The sequence below is a fragment of the Vombatus ursinus genome, unplaced genomic scaffold (assembly GCF_900497805.2).
Source record: "Vombatus ursinus unplaced genomic scaffold, bare-nosed wombat genome assembly UNPS02014825.1, whole genome shotgun sequence".
Lineage (NCBI taxonomy): Eukaryota > Metazoa > Chordata > Mammalia > Diprotodontia > Vombatidae > Vombatus > Vombatus ursinus.
In genome coordinates, this window is record NW_020954603.1 from 8476383 (window position 1) to 8490351 (window position 13969).

At 44.4% G+C, this 13969-nt stretch overlaps 1 protein-coding gene across 2 annotated transcripts in view; it reads right to left on the bottom strand.

Moving 5' to 3' along the window:
• The window catches only part of LOC114024842 (nuclear body protein SP140-like protein), a 38596-nt gene that overhangs the window by 1519 nt on the left and 23108 nt on the right, over positions 1–13969 (bottom strand). Inside the window, exons 12-18 of one of the 2 annotated variants that reach the window (XM_027838034.1) lie at positions 12779–12904; positions 7251–7390; positions 5254–5319; positions 3436–3551; positions 2522–2645; positions 1647–1718; positions 1236–1379 (exon numbers count right to left, since the gene is read on the bottom strand). In XM_027838034.1, coding sequence (XP_027693835.1) covers positions 1236–1379; positions 1647–1718; positions 2522–2645; positions 3436–3551; positions 5254–5319; positions 7251–7390; positions 12779–12904 — 788 coding nt within the window. The remainder of the gene's footprint in view (positions 1–1235; positions 1380–1646; positions 1719–2521; positions 2646–3435; positions 3552–5253; positions 5320–7250; positions 7391–12778; positions 12905–13969) is intronic. The other variant, XM_027838035.1, reaches the window with a different exon arrangement.

Below are 13969 nucleotides of genomic sequence, written 5' to 3' on the forward strand. Positions count from 1 at the left end.
TCTTTCTTTCTTTCTTTCTTTCTTTCTTTCTTTCTTTCTTTCTTTCTCTCCTTCTCAATGGAAAAGGAAAGAAAATCCTTCTTTAATAGAAAAATAATTAAAATTTTAAGATAGAAATTGAATAAGGGATCCTGGCTTCCATGCAGTGATCCAGCCCTCTTGTCCAGGATTGGGGCACAGCCGGAGTCAGTGAGGGCAGTACCCTGTGCCTGTCTGGAATGGTGAACTTCATCAACTACGGGGGGCTAGGGAGGAGGAAGAAAATGAAGAGGGAACAAGGGGTGTACTGAGGTCTGGAGGCAGCTGTCCAAAAAGCTGGCAGGTATGGCCAACCCCAAACAGATCGCTTTTCTGTGAATTATTGTGAATGTTTTACCCATCAATCCTTTCTATCCTGTCATAGACATGAATGAATACTGTGGTCTGGATGGATTTCCTACCACTTGCATCTGTTGTAGAAGAAATCCAGGATTTTGCCTGACTAGTTTGATTTTTTTCCCCTCTGTCTTCAGGGATGAGCACAATGATAATAATTAGAATTAATGAGACTTTGTGTGCCTCCAGGCCCATAGAGAGTGCCCGTTCTTCCCTCCTGGAGAGTTCTAAGGCTCCTGGCCATGACATCCTTCTGGTTCACTGGCTATGACCCTCTGATGACCATGGCCTACCCAGGCCTGTAGCTTCCTATGAGTGGTTTGGTTCCAGAGGGAAATTTTCCATCTGCCTCAGGGATCCAGGTCAGGTGAGCGGGCAGACCACAACACTGGATTTGAAGTGGTGGGAGGTGAGGAGGATGAGCCTAGAAAAGGGCTGTCTAGGAAGAAGAATCCAAAAACCAAGGACCTTGGAGCAGCTTGGCTTGGGGAGCCAAGAGAGTCACCCAGAGCAGGCACTACCCAGGTGCCCAAGACAGAACAAGATGGCAAGCCAGAGCCTGGTGTGCTGAGGGTTCTTTAGTAAAGGATGGCTGGAGTTCACTGGAATCACAGTGCAATCCCACAGGTAGACACCCCCTACCCAGGTGAGGTAAGCAGTGGGCCAGGAGGTGGGCAGCCAGGCAGCAACCAAGAGGACACAATATGGAAGGTAGGGCAAGCCGGGCACTGAGTTATGCAAGCAGACAGCACAGAAGGGGAAGATGATAGGAACCGAAGGGCAGACACAGTACAGAGAAGTCAGAATCTAGAGCCAGGATTGGGATGCCAGGTCATTGGGAAGCAGGCAGTGCCACTCACCTTGTTAAATTTCTTGCAGTTGTAAAAAATCAGGCGCATATCCAGGACAAAGCCCTCCACTGTGTTGTAAGTTTCATCACTCAGACGCTCCTTCACCTGGTCCAGCCACATGGGTTCTCTGACGCGCTGGGAATACTCCTTATACTGTGGACAAAGACATGGAAAGGACATCAGCTCCAATCCAGAAGCTGCTTCCATCAGTTTCTGATGGAACAATCGGGAACTCCAGTCCCAGTGAATCCAGAGGACCCAAGGTATTGGCAGACACATCCGGTTGCCGGGTACCCATTCTGTTGTACTGCCTGGGTGGTCAGTGCCCAGCACAGAGCTTGGCAGACAGTAGGAGTTTGATGAATGTTTAACAAATTGGCCCTCAGAGGTAAGATCATTATCGGGATCACTGTTACTTACACGGCATGGATCTTTCGTAAACAGGAAGCTTTCTGAGCAGCAGTACATTCTCATCAGGAGAAACTCACATTTCTGCAGAAGATGGAGTTTGTGTATGAGATAAAGCCGGACCAGCTGGGGAGTGGGGTCTCACCTAGTGTCTCCAAAGAGTGAAGGACCTGATGTACTCACTGTCAGGCTGAACGTGCTAGTGAGGTAGCAGAGGGTGGGAGCCCCTGGGTGTTCCCTTACTTGACCTGAGTGACTTCACTGGACATGAAGCCTCATCCATTTCCATATGAGTGGGTATCCTCTTTGTCTTCATTTGCCCCAGTTACCAAACCAGGCTGACCAAAAGAAAGAGGCCATTTTGGACCCTGAGGCCAACAATAGGTGAGCAGATTAGGAAGTATTCTTCCCCTGGCTTGGAACCTCAAGAGGCTACCTCTAAGACCAGTGATTTAATGGCTGGGGCCCCAGCATAACTCTGTACACTTGTGGAAAGGAGCTTGAATGCTGACTTTCACTTGCCTCATGATACTTCTCTCTGCCTTGGCTTGCAACAGTGGCCAAAATGAACCCTTTTATTGACTGGTATCCCAAAGTGTAATTGTGGAGGGGCGTTTTCTGTCTACAATACAAGAATCATTGGCATTTGGAAGATGCAGAAAGTGGGCTGAAAGTCTCCTTTGCCCTTAAAGACATGGGGTCTAAGTGAAATGGGAACATTCCAATCACTTTCCTAGCAACCAGCCTCTGTCTGTGTGTGTGTGTGTGTGTGTGTGTGCACGCGCACACGTGCACACACAAGCACACAGTGGTGGCAGCAGAGAGGTGGTGCTCACTGTGCCATCAGAAAGGGCATGACCTTCACAAAAAATGGCATCCTAACTCACCAGCTGCTGCTCAGGGTACACCCGCTTCTTTAAAACCTCAAACTCCTGCTGGCAGCGGTTGTTTTCTGGACCTTCCTTTTCCTTATTCTTCCTTATTATGCAGAAGGTGCAATTCCACTCTGCACTGAGAGGTCAGAGAAACAGTCCATTAGTCAGTCAATAAACATTTATTAAGCACCTACTATGTGCCAGGCACTGTGCTAAGTGCTAGGGATACAAAGAGAGGCAAAAGACAGCTCCTGACCTCCAGAAGCTCAGTCTCAATCAAATAGGGGAGACAACAAGACAGGAGAGAGAGGGCTTTTAGTCTCCTGGGTAGGTTAGTCATAATCTCCTGACTCCCTGACTCAACATTTCTTATTCCAGTATGACTGAGGACCTTTGTAGATGCTATACCATGCCCCTGGGTCTATGACTATGTATTCTGTATCCATCACTCATATTAAGGGCACAGTGGGCATCTCTTGCTCCCCTCCTTCTCTCTCTAAAGGGACTAAGAGTAAGTTTTCCCTGAGTCCTGGGGGCTGGCAGCATTGGTGCCCTGATGGAGCCAGGGTCCTGATGTTGGCCAAATGTGGCACATTAGGCCCCACCATCCCATTCCAATGATTGTTACAGGTAAGAACCTAGTACTCCCAACTTTTCCTGAATAACTATGGATCAAACTCAGAGCTGTGTGCATTGATATGGACCCCCTCCCCAGCAGACAAGAGTCCTTGTACTATTCCTGATGGCTAGCATAGTTACATCTCTGGGAAACTGGGGACAGGGTCATCAATTTCAGGAAATACCTAAAGGGGGGGGTTGTCGCTTTAACAAATGGCCGAGCGCCTTGGAAGCTTGAAACTTATAGTGCTCCCACCTCACACTTCCCCATCCATCCAGACACTCTGAGTGTTGGAGTCTGATCTCACCTCTCTGTTGAAACACTGGGGATGTGGCAGTCCCTGTGGAAGGATTTGGGGCATGAGTCACAGCAGAATAGCTCGCCTACATCCATACATATGAAACACTCATCATTATTCTCTGGCTGAAAAGGTGAGAGAGAGAGAAGACAGTATTACTTGTGGATCTGGGGGGAATTTGGATCTGTTTGATTTTATACTATTGAAGTACTTGACATCTCCTGTGAAGAGGAAATCTATTTCCCAGGAAATACAGGGAAAACCACACAGATGGATGAGATAGGAAAGGAGAGGGTGCCTCTGTTGCAGGCTTGTTATGTTTCTCCAACTCTTCATCTATATCCTCTTTCTGTTCCAGTGGTCTGTAGTATACTTTGTTGACAATATCATTTATATATCTGCTTCCACTTTTTTTCACCATGCTCTCCATCCATACGAGTATGCCTTCTTAATATACCATGCTAACTCCTTCCCCTCCTTTTTTTCCCCTTTTGAATAAGGGATTCCTTTCCCACCAAGGCCCAGTGACATCTATGAGGCCATAGATCCCTAATAGGTATCAAATTAACTTCTGTGATTTTTTCGAAAGGATATATAGAGAATAAGCAACAGATTCAAACCCAGGTCCTCACTGCACCACAACAGTCTCACAGACTTCTCTGCCAAATGACTTATCCAATTTTTAAGTTCCTGGGGCAATTTTTTTTTGGCAAAGCAATTAGGGTTAAGTGACTTACCCAGGGTCACACAGCGAGTAAGTATCAAGTGTCTGAGGCCAGATTGGAACTGAGGTCTTCCTGACTCCAGGACTGGTGCTCTATCCACTGTACTACCTGGCTGCTTCGTGCATTTTTTTAAATCAACATAAATGGCATGAAACAAATTAGCGGTTTCTGTGAGCTTCTGATATGTGTGTGTGTGTGTGTGTGTGTGTGTGTGTAGATGTAATAATAACAACTCATATTTACACAGGGCTTTCAGGCAGTAAGTAGCAACAGAATGGTACCTTCTGACTTCTTCAGAGATTGGTGATTTCACCAGTGAGGGCACCCCCTTCCAACACAGATGCTATTAAGTAACCTGGGAATTCAGTCCAGGGGTGGGGGGGCAGTGGATAGAAAGCTAGATTTGGAAATAAGAAGACCTCAGTTTGAATCATACCTCAGTCATTGCAGGACTCTGGGACAAAGCCCTCAATTTCTGTCTGCCTCAGTTTCCTCATCTGTAAAATGAGGATAATCAGAGCACCGACTTCCTATGATTGTTGTGAGAAGCCAATGAGATAATATTTGTAAAGCATTTTGCGAACTTTAAGGGACTCTTTATGCATTCTTGGTCAGCTAGGCGGCACAGTGGATAGAGCAAGTTGAAATCTGACCTCAGACACTTACTAGCCATGGGACCCTGAGCAAGTCTCTTCACCCTTTTTGCCTCAGTTTCCTCATCTATAAAAAGAGCTGAAGAAGGAAATGGCAAATCACTCCAGTGTCTTTGCCAAGAAAATCCCAAATGGAATCGTAAAGAGTCAGACATGACTAAAAACCAGCTAAACAACAATAACAAAGACTATACATGCTGCTGATCCCTTCATGAAAAACAAACGAGTGTATCTGATGATATGAGGTGGGCCCTGAGGTGTAGTGGAAAGACCCTGGCCTCCTACCTTGGCTCCTCCACTGACTCACTGGGTGATTTTAGGCAAGCAGAAGACCCTCTCCCAGCCCCAGTGTCCTCACAGGTAAATGAGAAGGTGGGGAAGTTCCAGCCTTGCTTTGCTGTGCTAAGAGATGGATATAAGAAAGACAGGACAAGAGAGGGAGAACTCACAAAGGGGTCCTCCTCATTGCAGATGACACAGGAGCAGTCACTTGTGTGAGGCTTCAAAATGTCGTTCTGTTAGAGAGATGAAGATGGAGAGACATGGATGGAGGTGGCTGCTCGGGGCACAGAGCCCTTCTTTGGGCAGATCACGTCTCCCAGGGGTGGGCGGAACAGCCGATCCTGTGTTGACTGACGTCCTCTAATGTCGCTCAGATGTAGCTCCTGAAACTGTCCACCCCACTGTGGTGCAAAGTCAGAACCACATCTCAAGGACAAGGGGGCTCCATGGAGAGAGGCAGGGCAGCCAGGCTGCATGAAGCCGTCACCCCAGGAATATTCCTGGGCTAACATCCCCCATCTAGCCCTGCTCCTGTGGCCACGAGACTGATAGTGTCAGAAGGAAGGGGAGCGAGAGAGCAACAGAGCTCTGGGAGACCTGGTGACTGGTGGCTGGCCCTGAATGTGTGATAGTGTCACCTGAGTGGTGTGAATGTCTGAGATAAAGTCTTTCACATTGGAGCGTGAGAGCTTCTTGGGGTGGCGGGCAGAAGCACACCGGAGGGCTGAGTAGGGATAGTGCTGTATCAAGGAGTCAGTGACGACTGAATCCTCGACGAGATCTTGCAGGCACTTGCCTGTTGTCTAGGGATTTCTTGCTGTGGAGGCCATAGGGTCCTGGCCTCTAGCAGTCTGGGGACCCTGGCCACGCTTCCCCTGGTGGAATGTCAGGAATTGTTTCATTGCCGTCTGTGCACCCAGACCTAGCGTGGTACCTGGCACTAACTACCTGAAGGTGCTTCATGAAATGCTTGTTGGATTGACTAAAAGTCCTTCCCAGTGCTCCCATCAGAGCTTAGAATGTGTAAAGCTGTCTTGCTAAGCCCTTCATAATTTAAATGGCTAGGAGACCAGCCCCCTCTGGCCTCTCCTGACAGGGAAGATGAGTCTCCTTCATTTTAGGAAGCGTCATCATTATACCTCCCTGGCTACTGGGGGAGAATCATGGAACTGGAGACTGGCAGGTAAAGGTCATCCTGCACAGTCCCACAGGCCAGAGACGTGGTAGCTTTCTCCAGGACCAACACTGGAGGACCTGAGCTCTCCTGCCCAACATCCAGCCTCAATCTGCTAAGAAGAAGACAGTCTTTAGCTCCTTGTGAGCCTAGCAGAGAACAGGCTGCATGTGCCTTAAGTTGGCTCAGTGCTTGGTCACTGCATGCTCCTTTATCCTATAGCATCCTGTGGGGCTACATCCATCTTGGTCTAGTTTCCCTCCAACTCCTGACCAATCACGCTCCAGGGGAGCTCCTGTGGCCCACAGCCTATGTGGGGAAGGCAGCCACCTGTGATCCGTGATCTGAATCACAAGGTCCCTCCCCTGTGCTTGAAACTCTGCCCTTCTCATGCCAGCTCATCTTTGCCCTGCTCTTGCTCCTGCCCTCTGGTTCAACTCAACTCAAGGCAACAAGCATTTAGTAAGTACCTCCTATATGCCAGGCACTGTGCTTGGTGCTGGGGCTACTAAAACAGAAGTAAGTAACCCTTGCCCTCAGGGTGCTTACATTTGACTGCCAATAGTTTATGTTGGAGTCCTGCTTAGGGCAAGTGGACGATTCTCCACCAAGATGACCACATGATAAAATATGTAGCTTAGAAAAGAGTGGGATATACCATGATGGAACTGCCCTGTCTTATTAACCCATCAGCTCCCATTAAAACACATTCAGTTGGCTTAGTGGATCAGATTATACTGTTTTCCGCTTAGCTGGCAGAAGCCAGGGTCCTGAGGGGATGAGAGAAACACAAGGTGGATAAATTCTGACTAGGGGTTGAGAGAGGACAAGAGCCTGAGCTGAAGTCCAGGCCACGGGATGCTTGTGGACCACTCCAGACCTTCCTGTGACCTCGTGTCATCTGAACTATCCTCCTCATGAACATGCAAGGTGTCGGACTGCCCAGAGCTCTGGGGGGGAGGGGGGCCGGTGCTGAGCCTGTGATCTTACCTCAATCAGGGTCTGCAGGGTCAGTCCGCCACTGCGGATGCTGTGGGTCCAGGTGGTAATATCGATCTCAGGGTCTTTGGCCAAAAATTCTAGTGGGGTGTACCACCCTGCCTCTGTTAGGATGCATTTTCCCTTATAGACTGTAAAAAAGAAAGAGAGAGACTAGGAAGAGGAGGAAAACATGGCAGCCCTCTTGCCTCAAGCTCAGTCTTCAGTGTTCGTGGCCTGTCTGAACCCTGCTCTTCATGAGCTTTCCAGAAGGGAAGACACCATCAGGAATAAGACATTGCAGAATAATTGAAATTACATAGAGGTTACCTAGCAGTCCCTTCTATAACAATGCTAAAAGATAGATATCCAGCTACTACTAGCACGCATTTCCAAGATGGGGAGCTCACTACCTGATGTAGTTCATTTTTTCATTTTTTCCAATTTCAATTTTCAATTTTTTCAATTTTCAATTTCAGTTTTTTCAATTTCAATTTTTTTCAGTTTTCAATTCAATTCAAATCAATTTTTCGATTTCAATTTTTTTCATTTCAATTTCAATTCAATTTTTGAATTTCAAATTTTCAATTTTTTTCAATTTTTCAATTTAGGGAGCACTTTTTATTCAATTCAATTCAGTTAGACAAACACTGATTAAGCAATTATGAAGTAGCAGGCACTGTGCTAGGTTATAGGGGTCATAAAGGCACATAACCAAACCAAACCAAAACCCAAACCTGCCTTCAAGGAGCTTACATTCTGCACGGGGTTGAAGTTGGCCTCCCTAAAACTTCTACCCATTGGCCTGAGTTCTCCCCTTTTGGACAGCACAGAGGGTGTCTAATTTCTTCATTTACAGGACTGCCCTTAACACACTGGAGGGCAGCGAGCACACCTTCCCCATATACTTCTCCAGGATAAGGGTCCTGGGTTCCTCTGGCTTAGTCTTCAGTGGGCCCTGCACTTCAGTTTGGCAGCGATGAAGCAGATGAGAACATCACCACTCCCCGTGATGAGAAGTTTCATGACTTCAAGTTGTTTGGCTCTATCAGCACTGACCACCCCCCTACCCCAGCATCTCCTCCCACCCCCATTGCCCCCACAATGTTGGCTCACACTGAACTTGTGGTCAAGAAAAATTCCCACAGGAAGGTTGTTCAGCCAGTTCTGCTCAAGCTATAAGTGCACCATTGATTACATGGACCTAAATGTAAGATTTCCCATTGCTCCCTATGCTCTGGACCCACCTCTTCAGCTTATGGGGATCCTTTTAAGGCTTAGTCCCACTACCCATTGAATTACCTATCCCTTCCACCCATGCATTCTCTCTTTCATCCAAGTTATTAGTAAAACATTGGCCAAGACAATGCCAAAGATGGGGACTTGAGGCACATCCCTTTAAGTTGGCCCTGAGTGAGGTGACATCCTTGTTTGAGTGGACTCTTCAGTCATGCTCTGAAACAAGTGAGCGATTAAGAACAACTTGATAGGCACCTCCCATCTCTTCTGATCCTAAGGACACAAGGCTCAAAACTGGTAGACAAGGAGAATGCTCTAGAATTTACTAAGATTTTGGTGAAGCACACAACAGCCTCTCACGGGGTTCCCTGGGAACACAGTGGAGATGTGCGTTAGCTGATGGCTCAATGGCATGATCTCAGAACTAGTTGAATGGTGAAACCCAAGGTAAGGTCCAGTATCCATTTTGGAAATGTCCAACAGGCAGCTGGGAATGCAGGACTGGGAAGCAGTATATGGAAAACTGGGGATGTTGTTCCTTCTTTTATCTGTCTGATTCCTTTTCAACAGTGTTCCAAAGCCTTTCCTCCAGAGGCCACTGAACAAGGGATTTTTCATCTTTCTTGTGTCATAGACCTCCCCTAGGTCAGTCTAGGGAAATCTATGGAATGTTTCTTAGATTTATTATTTATCTATTACTCTCATAGAAAGAATTATTCTTAGAATAATACTTTTAAATGTATAAAATAAAATTCAGAAGAAACCAATTAAATTGAAATACAGTTATACATATATATATATGTATGTACGTATGTATGTATAAACCAAGTGCACAGACACCATGTTAAGAATCTCTGCCATAAAGATTGTTATTGTCTTTTTAAGACACAGAATCTAGGAGTTAGCATTTTAGATGTCCTTCTATGAGATATTTCACCCTATGGAGTCAGAGAGAGTATTATGTGTATTTAATTTTGATCTGTGAAATACAGTATGTTTATGGTAAGAAATCACTATTTAGCAAAAACTGCTGGGAAAGCTGGAAAAATGTCTGGCAGAAACTGGTCATAGACCAACAGCTTACACCCTATACCAAGATAAAGTCAAAATGAGTACAAGATTTAGATATAAAGACTGATACTACAAGCAAACTAGAAGAGCAAGGAATGTTTACCTTTCAGGTCTATGGAGAAGGGAAGAATTTATGACCAAAGAAGAGATAGAGAACATTATGAAATGCAAAATAGACAATTTTGATTACATTAAAGTGGAAAGTTTTTGCATAAATAAAACCAATGCATCCAAGATTAGGAGGGAAGCAGAAAACTGGGAAAGAATTTTTGCAACCAGTGCCTCATTTCTAAAATATATATAGAATTGAGTCAAATTTATAAGAATACAAGTCATTCCCCAAGTAATAAAGGGTCAAGGCAGTTTTCAGAAGAAGAAACTAAAGCTATCTATAGTCATATGAAAAAATGTTCTAAATCACTATTGATTAGAGAAATGCAAATCAAAACGACTCTGAAGTATCACATCATACCAACATGTTGTTTACATGTTGGCCAACAGGACAAAACAAGACAATGATAAACGTTGGAGATGTGGGAAAATTGGAACACTAACACATTGTTGGTGGAATTGTGAAATGATCCAACCATTTTGGAGAGCAATTTGGAACTATGCCCAAAGGGCTATAAAACTGTGCATACCGTTTGACTCAGAAATACCACTTCTAGGTCTGTACCCCAAAGAGATCGTAAAAGTAGGAAAAGGACTCATATGTACAAAAATATTTATAGCAGCTCTTTTTGTGGTGAGAAAGAATTGGAAATTGAGGGGATGCCCATCAATTGGGGAATGACTGAACAAGTTGTGATATATGAATGTAATGGAATAATATTGTGCCATAAGAAATGATGAGCAGGTGGACTTCAGAAAAACCTGGAAAGATTTGCATGGACTGAGGCTGAGTGAAGTGAACAGAACCAGGAGAATGTTGTACACAGTGACAGCCACATTGTGTGATGACCAATATTGATAGACTTAGCCCTCTCAGCAATGCAAGGATCTACGACATCTCCAAAGGTTTCATGATGGAAAATGCTGTCCATATCCAAAGAAAGACCTATGGAGATAGAACGCAGATCGAAGTATATTATGTGCTATTTTTTTCTTCTGTTTTGTTTTGTTTTCTCTTTCTTGTGGTTCGTCCTATTGGTTCTAATTCTTCCTTACAGCATCACTAATGTGAAAATATGTTTAATACGGGAAAAAAAAGAAATGATGAACAGGTTGGCTTCAAAAAAGCTTGGGAAAGACTTACATGAACTAATGCAGAGTGAAATGAGCAGAACCAGGAGAACATTGTACACAGTAACAGCCACATTATGGGATGACTGACTGATAGACTTAGCTCTTCTCAGCAATGCAAGAATCTAAGAGAACTCCAAAAGACTCATGATGGAAAATGCTATCCACACCCAGAAAAAGAACTGTGGAGTCTGAATACAGATGGAAGCATACTATTTGCTCTCCTTTTCCTTCGTTGTTTTTTCTTATTGCTTCATTCTTGTGGTTCCTCCCATTGGTTCTAATTGTAATTTACATCGTGTCTAATGGGAAAATACGCTTAACATTAATGTATACGTAGATCCTACTTCATGTTTTATGCCGTCTTGAGGGGAGGAAGAAGTGGGAAGGGCAGAAAATTTAAAACTCAAGATCTTATGGAAGTGAATGTTGAAAACTAAAAATAAATTAATTAATTACAAAAAAAAATCAGTATGGATAAGACAGAGAGGAAGGTGAGGAGAAATTTCTTCCTTGGGAGAAAGTTATTGGACAGTTATGAAGAAATGTTATAAAGAGAATTTTATCAGCGATTGAGAAAAGCTGAAGATACTGGTTTTTGTCATGTCTGGAGAAAGAATAGAGACACAGAAGATGGCAGGATCTTTCTTTCTGAAATCATTTACTACATGTAACCTTTATCTTAGGAAGAGGATGAGAGGATTCTTATGAGGACACTCAACTCGTTAACCTAAGTAAATCAAATGTGAGACTGCACCGTAGAAGTGAAGATAAATAAGTATTAACAGACAAACAATTCTCAAAAAAATAATTGCAAACTATTAACAATCAACTCTGCAGGTTGCGACTCACACCCTGAAACTTGGCAAAAATGACATAAGATGGGAATATTCAATGTTGCAGGGCTTGTGGGAAGATGAGCATGCTAATGTATTGTTGGTGGACTTGCAAGTCAGTGTAATCATTTTGCAAAGCTATTTGGAATTATGCAAATTATGCAAAATAAAGTGACTATAATGTCCATATCCTTTTAGGTATAGATTCAATTACCCCAAAGAGGCCATTGCTAAGCAGAAAGTCCCCATATACCGCAAAATATTTAGAGCGGCAAGTTTTGTGATAGCAAAGAGTTGGAAACAAAGTACAAACCCACTTATTGGGGAACAGCTAAACCAATGGTAGTACATGAATGGAATAGAATATTACTGTGGTATAAGAATTGGTGAATGTAGTTAATGGAAAACATGGAAAGATTCACATATCTGACGCAGAGTGAAGTAAGCAGAGCCAAGAAAATGACACACAAGATGACAACAACAATGTACATGGAAAGAACAGCCACAGAGCAATCAGAAGGGAATGTTGCAAAATTATAAAGAATGAGCATGGCTCCAAAGAGGAGGTAGGAGGCAGCTCGATGAAGCAGTGAATAGAGCAGTGAGCATGGAGTCAGGAAGACCTGAGTTCAAATTCAACCTCCGATACTTACAAGGTGTGTGACCCTGACAAGTCACTTAACCTCTGTTTGCCTCAGTTGCCTCAACTGTAAAATGGTGATAATAATAACACCTACTTCCAAGGGTTGTTGTAAGGATAAAAATGAGATAATATTTGTAAAGTGCTTAGCATGTACCTGGCGCCTAGTAAATGCTTATTCTCTTCTCCTTTCCCATGTAAGAAGACAATCTCCCCTCACCTATTTGGGAAGGTGGGAAGTCCATAAATGTAAACTATACATCTTTTCAGGTTTTATGCTGGGTTTCCCCCTCCTCTTCTTTTTCCTCTTGGTCTTTATAAAAATGTCATTTGTTTTGTAAGAAGGTTTCATGAAAAGTGGAGGAGGAAGGGGAGATATACTGTGGGAAATTAGGGAGACTGTTCAGTCGGGTGAGTGAAGTCCCTTGGAGGATGTTAGAACCAAGGGCTGTGATGTGTCATGAGTCAGGATGGCCCCAAATGGCACACCAGCTGCCTCTCTGAGAACTCACCTGAGGCAAATCGGTTCTTGTACAGGCGCCCAATGCCCATTCTGCATGCCACATGGATCCATTCCCTGGCTTGGAGTTGGGCACGATACTTTGGTCGGTCGGCCAGCGAAACTACTTGTCTTCTCCCTGTCACAAGAAAATAAAAGTGAGGATGTTTGTTCAATGCTCAGAGGCATGAAAGAATCCCTACTGATCCATATCCCCAACTAGACCAGGGTCAAGAGCACAGGTCACTCTCCCAGGGATGAAAACTGAAGCAAACGTATCTCTGGGAGTAAGATTTCACTGAAACTACTAGAGAAGAAAGGAGGCTAGCAAACATTACAAAAAAGTGACAGTGAAACCTGTCCTTCCAAAAGGCAAAACTGGTGACCACCTTCTGGTAAATCCAGTGAAAATTCCATGAAATAGATGAATCAAGTGAAAGTTTGCCTTAAGTCCCCCACACAGCTCAACATGACCGAAAAAAACCAGTCAGGAGTAAGGTTGCAGGGAGACAGCCTGATGATAAAATGGGGGGGGGGGGGAAAGGAAAGGAAAGAGAGAAAGAACAAAAGAGAAAAAGAGGAAAGAGAGAGAAATAAAGGAAAGTGAGAAAAAAGAAAGGAAATAAAAAGAGAGATGACAGAAAGGAGAGAGAAAAAGAGAGGATGAGAAAAGAGAGAGGGGGGAGATAAATGGGGGGGGCAGGGCTGTCTATCCAGTGGGGGGGAGGGAATTTCAACAACACAAGCCCCCCAAACTGACAAGAGCTGGAATGCCTGACTCTCTTCAAGACTTGGCACTCACTAGCTGTTTGACCCTGGGCAAGTCACTTAACCCCGATTGACTCCAAAAAAATCAACAACCTAGCACTTGAGGATCCCTCTAGGTGTGTGTGCTCTTTCTCCTCTTCCTCCTTTTCCTCTTTCCCAAATTACTTTCCATTTACTTTGTAACTTTTTTTTTTTTTTTGGGGGGTGATCATGCTATTTCCCCTAGGGGAATTCGCGATCCATGAGGGCAGGGCCTAGTTATCTTTTGTCTTTGTATCCCTGGTACTTACGACAGAGTCTGGCACACAGTAGGCACTTAATAAATGCTTGTTCTTACCACTCCCCACACTGCCCTCTATTGACTTTTCTGAAGAATCCACTTTGAAAATGACAACACACTTGGGAAGGACCAACTCTGGGACCCGAGTGCTTCAGG